The sequence below is a fragment of the Prionailurus viverrinus genome, chromosome A1 (genome assembly GCF_022837055.1).
Source record: "Prionailurus viverrinus isolate Anna chromosome A1, UM_Priviv_1.0, whole genome shotgun sequence".
In the NCBI taxonomy this organism is placed as follows: domain Eukaryota; kingdom Metazoa; phylum Chordata; class Mammalia; order Carnivora; family Felidae; genus Prionailurus; species Prionailurus viverrinus.
Genome location: NC_062561.1, coordinates 92749841 through 92768215, shown reverse-complemented (window position 1 = coordinate 92768215; position 18375 = coordinate 92749841). Strand labels below are relative to the sequence as shown.

Sequence of the window (18375 nt, the reverse complement as noted above, 5' to 3'; positions counted from 1 at the left end):
ACTAGGTATAATGTTAGACACACAGGAAGTCCTCAAACGTGTTTTGAACGATTTAATAATGCATGTCTATAATCCAGTACAATATAGTACTAGAAAAGAGCGCAAGCTCTAAAAGCATACCAACCTGGGTTTGAATCCTAGCTCTACCACTTAGTAGCTGTTGGGACCATAAGCAAATTATTTAACAGCTCTGAGCCTACGATAATAATAATACCTGCCTCAAATGATTATTCATATGGTTAAATAAGATAATGCATGTTAAGGGAAAACATCTGTTAATGTTTGAGTAAGTTGAGCAGAATAAGCATTAAATGAATTAAAGCTGTTATTATAATTTTAGTCTGGGGAAAAAAATCACTTATTTTTAAAAAGTTACCCAAAATACTTCATAAAAGGTTCTATCATTTGTTAATGTCACTATTATATTACAGAAATGAGCAACAAAGCCACAAATACAATGGTAAGTATATGTACAATTTTTCTAATTTTCATTAGATTAAAAATTTTCAACAAAATCTTCACCGTAAAAATAACATAAAACTGAAGATTAACCTATACAGTTTTGGCTCTCTAAGACTTCTTAAGTGAGGCTTTTGATTTACCAAGGTTTTTAATTTCTGGAAACGTTTTATGGAATGCTTTAATGGATTATAAGCTTTCAGTGCTGTCATCTGCTTTTTTAAAAAGTGTTTAGTCATCTTGAAATTATGGGATAAAAATGAAGTAACTAAATTTAACCTGATCTAGGAATTTCAGCTATTTCCATGGTAAATGACAATTGCTGGATTCTAAAAGATGATCTCTGTAGTAGGTTCTTTTCTATGGACCTTCTGAAAATTCAGCACAGTCGTTATAGACTTAATCATCCATTCCCCATTTACTTCATAAAAATTTTAACTACAGAGGGCTGGAAGTGTGCTGGAATGATCACTAGAGCAAGACTCGGTAGGCTTGTGTTCAGCTAGTAAAAAATCTTTCAACTAACTAGCTGTGTGATCAAAAACCATTTTATCTCTCTGACACTGTATACAACTTAATTCAAAAATCTCTACTATTTCTGCCAGTTCCAAGATGCTTTAATTTTCTTGGAAGTTGTCTTGGGAAAGCTATGCTATATTTCACCTGTAACTAATTTTATTCCATTCATTCAATCAATCATTAATCATATATTAAGCCCCTATTCTATGCCAGGCGCTATGCAAGAAGCCGGGATTACAGTTAAGTAAAACATACTCTCCTCAATAAGCTCACAACTAAAATCAGTCAGATTCAAACTTTCCTAACAGAGCCTGCCTACTAAGAATACATCATTTATGTGCAAAAATAACCCAAACTAAGCATGTGTGAGTACTCAACCATTACCATTTAAAATGTACTGAATTCACTTTGAACATGGGTGAGGGGGCAGAAAGATATTATCAACTTGGTAGTTTTCGTGTTTTAGTAAAAGATTCTACTTGTAGCTCTCAGTGCTCATTCCTACCATATTTAGCTCCACGGTGACAATGATAAATGATAAAAAGATGAATGAAATGTTTGGTAAAATATTTGCATCGTTGTTTTGAGGATGAAAACATTCAATCTAGCAGAGATTTGTCCTACTACGTAAACACGCTGAGGTCTAATTTTGCTTTCATCCCAAAGTGGCTCTACTCTTTGAACAAAACCATTAAGGGACTCCTTTTCAGGGGCACCTGGGTGGTTCAGTAGGTTGAGCGTCCGACTTCGGCTCAGGTCATGATCTCACCACTTGTAAGTTCAAGCCCCGCATCGGGCTCTGTGCTGACAGCTCAGAGCCTGGAGCCTCTACAGATTCTGTGTTTTTCTCTTTGCCCCTCCCCTGCTCATACTCTGTCTCTCAAAAAAATAAATAAATAAACATTAAAAAAAATAATAAAAAAAAAAAGAGAGACTCCTTTTCAAAGCAAAGTTAACTAGAAACTAGCCGCACAATGTGGAAGAGATGCTAAATACATTAATGCCACAATAATTTTTTCAAATAATGAAATGTAAGCTCCATATGCAATTTTTAATATAAAAGTAAATGTGCTAAAATTATAGGCATGAACATCATAGTATCTAACTTTCAAAGTGTGAAAGTAATCAATACATGCTATAATTAAGTTTTGGCTTCCTTTTAAGGAAAAATAACTCATCAAATTTGATGCAATTTTAATATTAATCAATTTATCAATTTACACAGTATGTTACTCAACACTTAACTCAAATACCACCCTATGCCTTATTATTCTCCACTCTCCAAATCCATAAACAGTTTAAAAAATCAGCTAAGGAGCCAAAATCTGAAATGACTTAAAAAGTTCACAACCACCAAGGACCTAATCTCTCAAAAAATAATACATATTTGTATGATGCTTTGCAAATGTGTAATTTCCTATTTCCTTAGTTTAATACTTTCATTATGCAGAAAGATGCAAAGACCTAACTCCAAACCATTTTCTTCCTCATACTGTAATACAGAATTGCAAATTTATTAAAGTCTATTATCATCCTAATTTGTACTTTATTTTATGACTATGTGGAAATTAATAAACCAACCAGTTAGCTTGTCCCTAAACAAAGTTGCTCTCATATCATGGGCACTATAATTGTGGTACATTTGTTCATTCTGTGACTTTGGACTATAAGCAACTTAAAGATGAGACCTATCTAATAATTCGATTTTAACTGCTCACTGCTCCTAGGACATCACCATGAACTCACTGTAAACATCAAAAACTAAACATTAACTATATTCAAATCCTGGCTCTGCCACTCACTAGCCATGTGACCTTGGGGAAAACCACTTAACCTCTCCAACCCTGAACTGTCCCATCTATTATACAGGTACCAGACATTATTAATAGAATCTACTGGTTAAGACTATTGTGAGGATTAAATAACCTACTTAGGGGTACCTGAGTGGCTCAGTTGGTTAAGCGTCCAACATTGGCTCAGGTCATGATCTCAGTTTGGGAGTTTGAGCCCGTGTAGGGCTCTATGCTAATAGCTCAGAGCCTGGAGCCTGCTTCGGATTCTGCGTCTCCTTCTCTCTCTCACCCTCCCCAGCATACACTCTGTGTCTCTTTCCCTCTCTCAAAAGTAAATAAACATTAAAAAAAAAAATTTTTTTTTTTTAAGTTAAGGGCCATGACCAAAGCTAGAGAACCAGGTAGTAAGAGACTAGGAGTCAAATCCAGGTTTCCTGCCTTTTCCTCCAAAGGCTCTCTCTCAAATACATATTAAGGAACCATGATGCCAGGTACAAAAGAAAAAAAAAAAAAAAGGCAGAAAAACTATCTTATTAAGTTAATGAAGTTACGCTAGGCACTGGGGGAAGAAAGAAAAAAAAAAAAACCTTTACTCAAAAGTGAACAAAAAAAACCCATGAAAATATAAGTCACGTACACATTCTCATGCAAATAAAAAGAAAGAACATGTAAGAAGTTCTTCATACATATGAAAACAAGTAAAGGCATTTGAAAATCACAAGGAACACTAGATAAACACTATACTACCTTTAATCAATGATAAATTGGGGAGGGAAAGCACTAAGAAATATCCTAAGAGGGCTTGCAGAGCACTAGGAATAGGAACTACGGACTAGATAAGAAGGCAGGGTTGCCTTGTTTCCCTTAGCATCTTTTTTCCTCTCTCTGTCTCTTCAGTGTTTTCTCACCCACCTTTTCTTGTCCTGACAGCTTCTATCTTGCTCTCTACCTTTCCCCAGGTTTCTCCATTCTGGATCATCCCTTAAATAGTTATGCTACTGAACAGAAACAGAGGTAGACTATTCCAATGGACTTCTTTACTAAGAGTAATTTATCTTTTCTTTTTTTTAAGTAGGCTCCACACCCAGCACAGAGTCCCACACAGGGCTTGAACTCACGACCCTGAGATCAAGACCTGAGCTGAGATCAAGAGTCAGACAGACACTTAACTGACTGAGTCACCCAAGCACCCCTCTAAGAGTAATTTCTAATGGTCATTTTGAAGTTAACAATTTATAATTCAAAACCAGTTTAGGGGCACCTGGGTGGCTCAGTCAGTTAAGCGGCCGACTTCGGCTCAGGTCATGATCTTGCCGTCTATGAGTTCGAGCCCCGCGTCGGGCTCTGTGCTGACAGCTCGGAGCCTGAAGCCTGTTTCAGATTCTGTGTCTCCCTCTCTCTGACCCTCCCCTGTTCATGCTCTGTCTCTCTTTGTCTCAAAAATAAATAAATGTTAAAAAAAAAAATTTTTTTTAAAACAGTTTAACCACAGAAATGATATAGCTGCTTTACAACAGACATTTGTAAGACAGACCTGAAACCTCTAAAAGCAACTTTTTCTTTTTAATATTTTTTTTAATGTTTGTATATTTTGAGAGAGAGACACAGAGAATGAGCAGGGGAGGGACAGAGAGAGCAGGAGATACAGAATTCCAAGCAGGCTCCAGGCTCTGAGCTGTCAGCACAGAGCCCAATGCAGGTCGAACCCCCAAACTGTGAGATCATGACCCGAGTGGAAGTCGGATGTTCAGCCAACTGACTGAGCCACCCAGGCACCCCTCGTATCTGCAACTCTTCAACCCAAACAACAATGAAAACTGGAAGATCTTTCTAAGTTTGCAATGTGAAAATTAATAAAAGGAAACCTCATTAAAGTGGACTGCGGATGCTAGAAGAGGAGGCTGGTAGGGAAAGCCAAACCACTCAGGTCAATTACAGGAAAAATTGTCAATTACAGACCCAACAGAAGACTCCTCCAGAGGAAAGCAGATTCAATTACAAGCCCCAACAGGAAAAGATGTACACTGCATCTTCTACAAGAAATCAACCACCCCAGCAACCCAGCCAATTGAGAAACCAACATCACCCTGAATTTCTTGCTTCTCTCCAATGGACTTTTGTTCAAAACAACCCCTCCCGACTTCCTCCTTCTTCTCCATAAAATAACGTTCCTCTCTTCTGTTTGTTGGACTTTTGGATGGTTTTGTACACTAGCCTGCTTGTCCCACATGGCAACTCTCTACTTCCAAAGAAACCCATCTTCCACTGGTAAAATAACTGCCAGTTTTAAAGTTGACAGCAACAACTTCAGTTGGTATCAAAACCTGATTACATTGACATGAGGCTATTTCCAGTATTTATCTTACTGTGAACAGCCTATATTTTTCGGCAGAAATATTGTGATTAAAGGTGATGCCTGCACCTTACGAGGAGTTATTACATAACATACTGCAAAAAAATCCTAAAATGTTCCTAAAATCTGAATCTCAAAATCTACTTAGTCCAGGTATTCTTGGATAAAGGATTATGGCCCTGTACTCTTTTCATTTTCAAGTGCTGTATTTAACCTACACAGAGGACTATGCTATGGGCATGATTGAAACCTAACCATTGCTTCGCACACTGGCCTTAGTAATGTTCAAAAGGCACATTCACCCCATTTGCAACTATGTGGATGGCACTAGAGGGTATGATGCTAAGCGAAATTAGCCAGTCAGAGAAAGACAAATACCATATGACTTCACTCCTATGAGGCCTTTAAGATAGAAAACAGATGAACAGAAGGGAAGGGAAGGAAAAATATAAACACAGGGAGGGAGACAAAACATAAGAGACTCTTAAATACAGAGAACAAACAGGGTTACTGGGGAGGTTGTGGGAGGGGGGATGGGCTAAATGGGTAAGGGGCATTAAGAAATCTACTCCTGAAATGACTGCTGCACTATATGATAACTAACTTGGATGTAAATTTAAAAAATAAATTAAAAATAAATAAATAAATAAAAGCTGAAACACAGAAACAAAAAACAAACAAACAAAAGGCACATTCACCTAAGCTAAATCCCGTGTCACTCAGTAATGTATCACTGTGGGCATTCAAATACCAGACATTCCTACACCAAATATTTTCATCTTAAGACATTCCTGTTGTTTATTAATATATTAACCTAACAGTCATTTGTTTTCTCTCTTCTTAACCTAAACCCTGGTAAGCTGAAATTTTATCTTCCTTTCCCCCTCTCGGTGGCTCTTAACCAGACACAATTTTGCTCCCCAGAATATTCTGGCAATGTCTAGAGGCATTTCTGGTTGTTAAAACTGTGGGTGGAGGTGTTCCTGGCACATATCAATACGGTTAGATATACTTCTAAATATCCTACGATACACAAGACGGCCCTCCACAATAAAGAATTATCCAGTCTAAAATGTTCATAGTGCCAATACCAAGAAACTCTGCTATATATCAACCCCACCATCCTTATTCCCAAAATGAAATCATTCCACATAATTTTAGAGTTCTTCAATTTGGATGGTTCAAGTGACTTTTTCCCCCCTACAGATGAGGGACCCTGAAAAAAATACATACTGTTTCTTCCTGGTCCATTCTATTTAATCATTTCTAATCATAAGATTCTTAAGTTGGTAGGAAAGAAAACGATTATGTATTCTAAAGTTACCACTACAGTATGGTAACCTTAAAAGAAATAGTTCTGTAAATAATTGTACTTACTATCTTTAGGCCATCCACTCTTTTTAAAAAATGAGACTTAGTTTCTATGAAAAAAGAAAACATCCTCCTCAAGCAAGCAACTTCATCTTTTAAGCTATTTTTCTTACATCTTAAATTTTTTTTATTTATTTATTTATTTATTTATTTATTTATTTATTTAATCTCTAAGGGAAAACAAAAGAGGGAAGGATAAGAGGAAAAGGAAAAAGCTGAGTTTGGTACAGACATGAATCAGTTTATCTACATACAGTATAATTAAGAATGTGAATCTAAAACAGTAATAACTACTTCAATGTAATGAGAAACACTTCTCTTTTTTTGGCAAATAATTCTTTTTAAATAAGAAAAACTATCAGCTTACCCTTTACTTTTAGAAACCAAACCAAGAGACTGACTCAGTCGATGAATAAAGGCTCTTTCAGTACTGGTCAAAGAGGAAGGAAATTCCATTTCTACATGAAAAAAAAGAAAAAAAAACAAACAAAACACAAAGTACCATTTGGGAATATACAATTTTCTTTCAAGGTACTTCAATATAGACACATAAATGTAAAATATGAAAAAATCATACAAATAATCAAATTTATAGGTTACCTGAAAAGTAGATATTAATTCAAGAACTACTAAATGTCTGCCAGAATTGTGATATTAGTAAAAATTACAGAAACATATGATAGAAGGCTCTAATGTTCACCAAAGATTACTCTTATTTGGGCTGGAATCTTCAATTGGTACGATGACTGATGAACATATTTTACTCTTTTAACTTAAGTCCCTACTGGCTTCATTAACAAAAGGCTCACTTCCTTCCATGATGAAGTATGCTCAAGCATTATGAATGCTCAACGTCAAACTCCACATGGTCTTTGCTTTCAAAACAGTACAGACTTATCTCAGACTGGATTTGTTGTTAAACACTATTGCTGAGGCTCTGTGTAATGTAAGTTCACTCTGTCCAGGTCATTGCCTGTTCGGGACCGTAAACTCCGGGTTAACGAACGGGTAACCCTATTTAGGCCCGCAAACCGGACTGGGCACTCAATATGCTGTACGGATGACCACGGGTCGGCTGCCCATTCTGCACTGTGTGACCCAGGACAAGCAGCCTTCTAACCGTAAGAGGTGTGAGAAACGTTTCATCTACCAAAGTCTGATTGTTTTTAAGTGTTTAAGGGTGATGCTCTCGGGATGTAAACAATGCACTACGTGTTCCCAATGCATTTATTTGCCTGATTTCCTTCTCTTCTACTTCTGTAGCTTAAACGTGCCTCCGCTAAGGCTGCCACAATTTCCTTTAAAAAAAAAAAAAAAAAAAAAAGTAGGGGCTTACCAATACCTAAAAGCTGTGGCTAAGCCGCCCCAGGCTGCCTACAGGCCTCTCTCTGGGGAAAGAAACGCCCCCTGCAAAGGAGCAACCCGACTCTTTTCACCTGATTAATGCCGGGCAAGTGCCTTCACCCTGCAGACGCGCAGGACGCCGCGCATCCCACAGAGGGCCACCAAGCGTGGCCCCCGGCCGCCGTGGGGGCCGGGACGGGGGACGGCCCGGTCTGCCCTCCCACCTCTGAGGCAGCCCCTTCACTCGGTGGGCCCGGGCTTGGGGGAGGCGGGGCAACCGGCGGGGTCCCTGTCAGGAACCTCACCTCTCTGGTCCCCGTAGCGGAAGCGCTCCAGAGCGATATTGACTGCGATCTTCACCTCCTCGTCTATACGAATGTCCTTCAGCCCCTTGGCCCGGCCTCCGCCCCCAGGACCGCACGGAGCGGGGCCGCCCCCGCCGCCAGGCGCGGGCGGCCGCGGGGAGACGCTGCTTGGCCTGGACATGGCCCTGAAAAGTTCTCCCCTCGGGGGAGCGGCCAGGCCTGCCGGCTGACGGTCAATGACAGGCGCAGAAGGCCACCGCCGGGACTGGACCGCTCCGCAGACTGTCTGCGTTGGGCCGGGGTCACCAGAGACCCCACCCCTACCCCCCACCCCGTCACCACAACAACAGAGGAGGAGCCGGCGCCGCTGAAGCCCAGGCGAGGCCGGCAGCGCGGGCGTGATGACGTCACCGGGGCCGCAGGCGCCGGTGACCTCAGCGCGTCCGCTTCCCGACTGCAGCAGGCCAATCTCGGTTTTCTCTGTCTTCCCGCGTGCCCACCCACAGGTCCCCCGCACCAAGGGGCTCTCGTGCAGCCTTTTATTCACTGACTCATTCTTTCCTTAAATCCTTTTTTAATTCATTCCGTGAGCAGGTGTGCGCTCCCACCGTGTTCGGACAGGCACTACGCTAAGCCCAAGGTGTACGTTGGGGCCCGGACAGACGTGGTTCCTGCCCGTATGGAACTCACATTCTAGTGGGGGTCACGTTGCCAGATTTAGCTCATAAAAATGCAGGCTGCCCAGTTTGTTAGCATTTCAGATGACGAATAGTTTTTTTAGTATTCGAATTTCCCATGCAATATTTGGGAACACCTATAGTAAAAATAAGTTATTCTACCTGAAATGCAGTTTTAACAGAGCGCTCGTATTTTATGTGACCATCCTAAATGAGAATGACAGACAATAAACAAGTACATGGTTAGATGATAGTTATAAGTGTTAGTTGAGATGATGGAATAGGAAGGTGGAACCCTTTATTTTGGAAGGTCAAAGATTGTGAGAGTTTGGACTTGCTTGTATACAACTCCATTAACATAAACCTACTCGCAGCCACCCTAACTGCTTCCACTCGGGCCTTCCCATGATCCATTCTGCAGAGAGCAACCAGAGTGATCTTTTTAAAAATGTAAGCCAGGTAGGATAACCCTCCTACATAAAGCACTCTAGTAGTGCTTCATTGCAAATACTAAAAACCCTCAATTTTTTACCATGACCGTCTCAGGACCCTGCCTGAACTGGCCTCTGCCCTACCTCCAAGGAATCTCATCTCCACCACTCTCATGTTCACTTACAGTGCTCAAATGCACTACTTTCTTTCTTTCCCTTGTACACACCAAGTTCATTACCGTCAGGGGAACTTTCCACTTTGTATAGTTTCCTCCTGCATAGGACAATCTTCCTCCCAGTACCCCATGTGGATGCCTCTTTCTTGTCATTTAAGGCAGGATTCAGTTACCTAGACAGGCTCTCTCACATCAATCTGTTATCACTCTCACCACTGTTTGAAATTATTTTATTTATTTATAATTTGCTCTTTTCATTAGAATATAAGCTCAAGCGCAGGAACCTTGGTTATTTTGTTTGTCGGTTTCATCAGCAACTAAAAACTGCAGAGAAATATTCATTGGTTAGCCATATTTTAGAATCTGGAATTGGGATTGTTCATCTCTACCCTCTGAAAACTTTCTTCATAATCCTTGAACTCCTAATCTCTTTGGTTGGTTGGCAACTAGAATGAGTTCTGAATAAGCAGAAAATGAAGGCCAGCTTCATTCCAAGACAAAACTCAGATAGTAGATAATATCTGGATGCATCAGATACACTGTGATAAAACATTTTTACTTATTTTTTTAAATTCCTTTTATATTATTTTATTTTTAAGTAATCTCTACACCCAATGTGGGGCTCAAACTCTCAACCGGGAGATCAAGAGTCACACACTCCATCGACTGAGCCAGCCAGGCGCCCCTGTGACAAAACATTTTATATGAGGCCAGACACATATTGTTTCCAATCTCACTCCAAAACTTCTTAGTTCCATCATTTATTGGCTCCATCATTCATTAGTTTTGTGGCTTGACTACTTACGCTGAAGTTCAGGTTTCCCATCTGTAAGTAGATATATTGAATACTCATTTTATAGGATTGTTGTGAATATGGTATAATATGTAAGTATCAAGCATTGATTTAATGTTGTGTTCATTCTTTCATTCTTTCATTTCTTTTTAAACAAATGCCAAAAATCTTCGAACTCCATGCTGACAGCACAGAGCCTGCTTGGGATTTTCTCTCTCCCTCGCTTTCTCTCTTCCCCTACCCTGCAAGCCTGGTACACATGCTCTCGCTCTCTCTCTCTTTCTCAAGATAAAAAAAATTAAAGCTTTTTTAAAATGCCTAAATGCTTATATTCCTGGTGCCTACGAAGAATAGGGAATATGTTCATTCAAATAAAAAATACTTGCCCAAAGGTAGGTAGCAATAAATTATAAGGTTAACCAGCTCCTACATTCTCTGGTATTTTTCCTTACCCCTAGAAATATCTGGGTGCTGAAGGTGAAACACCACAATTCTTTTTACATGTGCTTCAGAGAAAAAATTAAAGTAGGGAACGTATAGGATATTTACAAATGATTTCTTTTTTTTTCAACGTTTATTTATTTTTGGGACAGAGAGACAGAGACAGACAGAGAGAGACAGAGAGAGACAGAGCATGAACGGGGGAGGGGCAGAGAGAGAGGGAGACACAGAATCGGAAACAGGCTCCAGGCTCCGAGCCATCAGCCCAGAGCCCGACGCGGGGCTCGAACTCACGGACCGCGAGATCGTGACCTGGCTGAAGTCGGACGCTTAACCGACTGCGCCACCCAGGCGCCCCTACAAATGATTTCAAGTTATCCTTGACATAGAATAGACCTAAAGTTTTCATCCTTGTTTTTACTACTTAGAATTGTGTAGCCTCATGTAATTATTTAACCTCCCTGTGCTTTAATTTCCCCATCCATAAAATGGATCTGATAACACCCATGTCACAGTGTTATTACCGGGATGAAATCAGATTATATTACCTTTATGCAGATGAAGTGCTTACCGTAATTCCTGGCTCCTGGCTCAGCCTTAGCATTCTGTTATAGTTCAATGCTTTTTACTTCAATAGACAGAAAACCCAAGCAAAAAAGACCCCAAGTGGAGCGCCTGAGCGGCTCAGTCAGTTAAGCATCTGCCTTCGGCTCAGGTCATGATCTCACAGTTTGTGAGTTCGAGTCCCACATCAGGCTCTCTGCTGTCAGCACATAGCCTGCTTCAGATCTTCTGTTCCCCTGTCTCTCTGCCCCTGCCCCATTTACTCTCTCCCTCTCTCTCTTAAAAAAAAAAAAAAAAGACCCAAGTAAGGACATTTCTTACCTTATATAACAAGAAGTCTAAGGGTAGGGTGGTTCCAGGGTTGATTATTTCAACATGGCACATGATGCCCTCAGTCACCTAGCATCTGTCCACCTTACCCCTCTGCCATCCTGAGAGTGTTTGCCACTCCTCTCTTGGTTGCACATCTAGGTAATCACATCATAACACACCACCAAATAAAGGGCAAGAACCGTAACTGCCCACTGCCTGATGTCCTTTTTTTTTTTTTAATGTTTATTTATTTATTTATTTTGAAAGGGAGAGAGAGAATGAGTAGAGGAGTGGCAGGGAGAGGGAGAGAGAGAATCCCAAGCAGGCTCTGTGCTGACAGCTCAGAGCCCGACATAGGGCTCAATCTGATGAATCATGACCTAGGCTGAAATCAAGAGTCAAACACTTAACCAACTGAGCCACCCAGGTGCCCCTCTGATGTACTTTTTTTTTTTTAGAGAGAGAGAGAGCATGCAAGTGAGTGAGGGCAGAGAGAGAGAATCCCACGAGGGGCACAGAGAAAGAGGGAGAGAGGTGGGACTCACCTGAAGTGGGGCTCGGGCTCACCCAATGTGGGACTCAAACTCACAAACCGTGAAATCATGACCTACGCCGAGGTCAGATCCTTAACCAACTGAGCCACCCAGTTGTCCCTCTGATGTCCCTAAGAGACTTCTCAGAAGTCCCAGGAGTAGACATCCTTTTGTCTTGTAGCCAGAATATGGCTAATCCAATAACCACCAAAGAGAAATGAATGGGATTACCATGAAAAGTGTGGTCTTTTCTGTAGCAGATGTCACCCAGAAGACAGTAGACAAAATTAGGGTTCTCTTAGCCAGTAATAAGGGATGGAGAATGGCTATTAGTTCAGCAACCAAGGAAGTTATGATAATCATCAGTGATGTTCACCAAATATTTCTGGCTTGCTTCTTTTCCAAGTGGGTAGCAGAATTGTACTTCCTGGGGGCTCCTGGGTGGCTCAATGGGTTGAGTATCCGACTTCGGCACTGGTCATGACTTCGGCTCAGGTGGTGATCTCACGATTTGTGGGTTCAGGCCCCGCATCAGGCTCTCTACTGTCAATTCGGAGCCCACTTCAGATCCTCTGTCCCCTCTCTCTCCACCCCTCCCCTTGCCTCAAAAATAAACTTAAAAAAAAAAAAAAAAAGAATTGTACTTCCTGGCCCCCTTACATATGATTCAGCAAGTGGGTAGTGAATTGAAATGATATATGTCACTTTCAGGTTGGCCTCACTTTTCACTGTGATTATCTGTGAATAGCTAGCAAAGCACGTACAGGAAAAAAAGTGAACTATCTTATTCCATTCGACTGATTTAAATAACCAAAAACTACAAAAGAAGATGAAAAGAAGGAATAAAAAAAATTAAAGATTACATAAATGAAAAGATACACGTGTTCAGGAGCCAGAAGACTCACTAACGTTAAGATAATAATTTTCCTCGCATTGGTCTATAAATTCAACAAAACCCCACTCAAAAGCCCAGCACATTTTCTTCCTAAAAAATTAACAATATGATGCTTCATATGGCAATGCACTAGAATGGCCAAAACAACTTGGAAATAGGAAAAAAAAAACAGTTTGAGGACTAAAACTACCTGATTTAAAGACTTATTATAAAGCCACATTTAACAACACAACATGGTAAAGGGGCGCCTGGGTGGCTAAGTTGGTTAAGCATCTGACTTCAGCTCAGGTCATGATCTTGTGGTTTATGAGTTCAAGCCCTGCATCAGGCTCTGTGCTGACAGCTCAGAGCCTGGAGCCTGCTTCAGATTCTGTGTCTCCCTCTCTCTCTCTGCCACTACCCAACTCGTGCTCTGTCTCTCTCCCTCTCAAAAATAAATAAAAATATTTTTTTAATTAAAAAAAAAACGCAGCGTGGTATTGACACAAAGACAGGTAAGTAGATTAGCAGTACAGAATACAGTCCAGAGACAGACCCACATGTATTTGTACAACTGACTTTCGACGAAGGTAAAAAAAGACAGTCCAAAGGAGAAAGGATAGCCTTTCTAACAAATGGTGTTTGAACAATTAAATGGCCAAATGCAAATAAAAATTTAAAAGTACTATCAAACCTGGGGCACCCGGCTGGCTCAGTGCAGTATGTGACTCTTGATCTCAGGGTTGTGAGTTCAAGCCCATGCAGGGCATGGAACCTACTTTAAAAACATTGTTATAAAAAAAAATAATAATAATAATAGGAGCACCTGGGTGGCTCAGTCAGTTAAGTGTCCAACTTCAGCTCAAGTCATGATCTCACAGTTCATGGGTTCGAGCCCCGCATCGGGCTCTATACTAACAGCTTAGAGCCTGGAGTCTGCTTTGGATTCTGTGTCTCCTCTCTCTCTGCCCCTCCTCCCACTCATGCGCTCTCTCTCTCTCTCTCTCTCTCTCTCTCTCTCTCAAAAATAAATAGACATTAAAAAAAAATTTTTTAGGGGCACCTGGGTGGCTCAATCGGTTAAGCATCCAACTTCAGCTCATGTCATGATCTTGCTCGTGGGTTTGAGCCCCACGTCAGGCTCTGTGCTGATGGCTCAGAGCCTGGAGCCTGCTTCAGATTCTGTGTCCCCCTCTCTCTCTGGCCCTCCCCCCATTCATGCTCTGTCTCTCTCTGTCTCAAAAATAAATAAATGTTAAAAAAAAAAAAAGAAAATTTTTTAATAATGATAATATCAAACCTTACTTCACATCACACACAAAAATTAACTCAAAATGAATTACAGGCCCTTGTCAAAATATGAGCTAAAACTGTAAAATTTCTGGAAGAAAACATAAGAGAAAATTTTTGCAACCTGGAATTAGAGAAAGATTTGTTTTAGATGTGACACCAAAAGCACAAACCACAAAAGAATAAATTGGGTTTCATATAAAGTACATACTTCAGGGGAGCCTGGGTGGCTCAATGGGTTAAATGTCTGGCTCTTGATATCATCTCAGGACATGATTTCACAGCTCAGGAGTTCGAGCCCCACTTTGGGCTCTGCACTGACAGCTTAGAGCCTGCTTGGAATTCTGTCTCCCTCTCCCCCTGCCCCTCCCCTGCTCGCTCTCTATTTTTCTCTCAAAATAATGATGCAATGAATATAAGGATTTCAAATTAGTGTTTTTGTTTTCTTTGGGTGCCCAGTAGTGGGATTACTGGACTGCGTGGTATTTATATTTTTAAGTTTTTGAGGAATCTCCATATCATTTACCACAGTGGTTGCATCAGTTTACATTCCCACCAATAATTGCAAGAGTTGCCTTTCTTCACATCCTCACCAACACTTGTTTTTTCTTGTCTTTTTGATTCTAGCCATTCTGACTCCTGGGGGGTGATATCTCATTGTGATTTTGTTTTGCACTTCCCTGATGATTAGTGATGTTGAGCATCTTTTCATGTGTCTGTTGGCCATGTTTGTCTTTTTGGAAAAATGTCTATTCAGGTCCTCTGTCTATTTTTTTATTTTTTAATGTTTATTTATTTAATTTGAGAGACAGAGAGGGAGGGAGGATGGGAGGGGCAGAGAGAGAGGGAGAGACAGAATCCAAAGCAGACTCAGCCGAAATCAAGAATTGGACGAGAACTGAGCCACTGAGGCGCCCCTTCTATCTGCTTTTTAGTCATATTGTTTGGGGGGGGGGTTGTTTCTTTGTTCTTGTGAGATTTGTTGGTGTGGAATTGTATGAGCTCTTCATATATTTTAGATATTAACCCTTTATCAGATACATCATTTGCAAATATTTTCTCCCATTCAGTAGGTTGCCTGTGCATTTTATGGATGGTTTCCTTTGATGTGCAAAAAGCTTTTCAGTTTGACACGGTCCCGACAGTTTAATATTGCTTTTGTTTCCCTTGCTTTCCCTTTCATAAATATGTTTCTAAGATCAATGCCCCAGAGATTGCTGCCTATGTTATCCTTTAGAAGTTTTGTTTTTTTTTAGTGTTTATTTATTTTTGAGAGAGTGAGAGAGAGAGGCAGACAGACAGACAGAGACAGAGACAGAGCAGCGGAGGGGCAGAGAGAGACACACAGAATCCGAAGCAGGCTCCAGGCTCTGAGCTGTCAGCACTCACGAACCACGAGATCATGACCTGAGCCAAAGTTGGATGCCTAAACGATTGAGCCACCAAGGTGCCCCATTCTTTAGAAGATTTATTATTTTATTTTTTTTCAATATATGAAATTTATTGACAAATTGGTTTCCATACAACACCCAGCGCTCATCCCAAAGGGTGCCCTCCTCAATACCCATCACCCACCCTCCCCTCCCTCCCACCCCCATCAACCCGCAGTTTGTTCTCAGTTTTTAAGAGTCTCTTATGCTTTGGCTCTCTCCCACTCTAACCTCTTTTTTTTTTTCCCTTGCCCTCCCCCATGGGTTTCTGTTAAGTTTCTCAGGATCCACATAAGAGTGAAAACATATGGTATCTGTCTTTCTCTGTATGGCTTATTTCACTTAGCATAACTCTCCAGTTCCATCCACGTTGCTACAAAGGGCCATATTTCATCCTTTCTCATTGTCACGTAGTACTCCATTGTGTATATAAACCACAATTTCTTTATCCATTCATCAGTTGATGGACATTTAGGCTCTTTCCATAATTTGGCTATTGTTGAGAGTGCTGCTATAAACATTGGGGTACAAGTGCCCCTATGCATCAGTACTCCTGTATCCCTTGGGCAAATTCCTAGCAGTGCTACTGCTGGGTCATAGGGTAGGTCTATTTTTAATTTTTTGAGGAACCTCCAAACTGTTTTCCAGAGTGGCTGCACCAGTTTACATCCCCACCAACAGTGCAAGAGGGTTCCCGTTTCTCCACATCCTCTCCAGCATCTATAGTCTCCTGATTTGTTCATTTTGGCCACTCGGACTGGCATGAGGTGATATCTGAGTGTGGTTTTGATTTGTATTTCCCTGATGAGGAGCGACGTTGAGCATCTTTTCATCTGCCTGTTGGCCATCCGGATGTCTTCTTTAGAGAAGTGTCTATTCATGTTTTCTGCCCATTTCTTCACTGGGTTATTTGTTTTTCAGGTGTGGAGTTTGGTGAGCTCTTTATAGATTTTGGATACTAGCCCTTTGTCCGATATGTCATTTGCAAATATCTTTTCCCATGAAGATTTATGATTTTAGATCTTATATTTAGGCCTTTAATTCCTTTGGGGTTTATTTTGTGTATGGTGTAAGAAAGTGGTTCACTTTTTTTTTTTTTTTTGCATATAGCTGCCAGTTTTCCCAACACCATTTATTGAAGAGATTTATTTTCTCCATTATATATTCTTGCTTCCTTTGTTGATTAGTTGACCATATAAATGTGGGTTTATTTATGGACTCTATCCTGTTGCATAAATCTATGTAGCTCTTTTTGTACCATTACCTTACCTTGTAACCTTTTTGATTTAAAGTCTATTTTGTCTGATACTAGTATAGTCTCCCTGCTGTATTCTGGTAACTGTTTATGTGGAATAGCTTTTTCTATTCTTGCACTTTCAAACCTATTTTTGTCTCTGGGTCTAAAGTGAGTGTCTTATAGACAGCATATAGTTGGGTCATGATTTTATCCATTTTCCCAACCTTTGTCTTTTGATTAAAGAATTTAATGCACCTACATTTAACTTTTTTTTTTAACATTTATTTATTTTTGAGAGACAGAGAGAGGCAGATCATGAGCAGGGGAGGGGGAGAGAGACACACACACAGAATCCAAAGCATGCTCCAGGCTCTGAGCTGTTTGTTAGCACAGAGCCCTATGCAGGGCTCAAACTCATGAACTGCGAGACCATGACCTGAGCTGAAGTCGGAAGCTCAACTGACTGAGCCATCCAGATGCCCCTAATGTATCTACATTTAAAATAATTACTGAGGGGTGCCTGGGTAGCCAGTCGGTTAAGCATCCGACTTTGGCTCAGGTCACAATGTCACATTTTGTGAGTTCGAGCCCATCCAGCTATGTGCTGACAGCTTGGAGCCTGGAGCCTGCTTCAGATTCTGTGTCTCCCTCTCCCTCTGCCCCTCCCCCGCTGGCACTCTATTTCTGTCTCTCAAAAATAAATAAACGTTAAAGACATTTTTGAGTAATTACTGATACGGGGATGCCTGCGTAGCTCAGTCAGCTAAGTGTCCAACTCTTGATTTTAGCTCATGATCTCATGGCTGTGAGATCGAGCCCTGCATTGGGCTCTGCACTGAGTGTGGAGCCTGCTTGAGATTCTCTCACTCCCTCTCCCTCTGCCCTCCCCCGGCCTCTCAAAAAAATTAAAAGTAAATGCTAATAAGGAGGGACTTCTTTCTGCTGTTTGCTATTTTGTTTTCTATTTGCCTTACAGCTTTTTCTGTCCCCCAGTTCCTACATTTACTGTCTTCTTTGCATTTAGTTAATTTTTTAGTAGTGAATCATTTAAATTCCTTTCTCAGTTCCTTTTGTGTATTTCCTATGGCTATTTTCTTTGTGATTACCACCGAGATGACATTTAACATCCTAAAGTTATCTCACTCAGATTTGAATTTATACCAGTTTACCTTCAGTAGCACACAAAAACTCTGCTCTTGTAACAGCTCTGTTCTTACCTATCCGTTGTGGATATCACAGAATTATAACTTTATTCATTGTGTGTAATGGTTACTTTTCCTATAAAAAGAAGCTGTTGAAACATGCAATAAACTGAATAAATCTCAAGAGAGTTATGCTTAGTGGAAAAGACCAATCTCAAAAGGTTGCATACTGTATGATTCCATTTATAGAACATTCTTGAAATGACAAAATCATAGAAATGTAGAACATAGACTCGTTGTTATCTGGGGTTAAAGATGGAGTAAAGGAGTA

The 18375-nt window shown here is 40.5% G+C and overlaps 1 protein-coding gene across 3 annotated transcripts in view; it reads right to left on the bottom strand.

Moving 5' to 3' along the window:
- YTHDC2 (YTH N6-methyladenosine RNA binding protein C2) overlaps window positions 1-8524 on the bottom strand; it is a 71376-nt gene extending 62852 nt beyond the window's left edge. The window contains exons 1-2 of one of the 3 annotated variants that reach the window (XR_007152019.1): window positions 8145-8524; window positions 6863-6953 (exon numbers count right to left, since the gene is read on the bottom strand). Coding sequence is in view for 1 of the 3 variants with exons in the window: in XM_047857783.1 (XP_047713739.1) it covers window positions 6863-6953; window positions 8145-8325 (272 nt within the window). In the remaining 2 variants the exon portion in view is untranslated. Of the gene's footprint in view, window positions 1-6862; window positions 6954-8144 lie in introns of those variants that run through there. The other 2 variants (XM_047857783.1, XM_047857789.1) reach the window with 2 other exon arrangements.
- Window positions 8525-18375: the final 9851 nt, after the last annotated feature.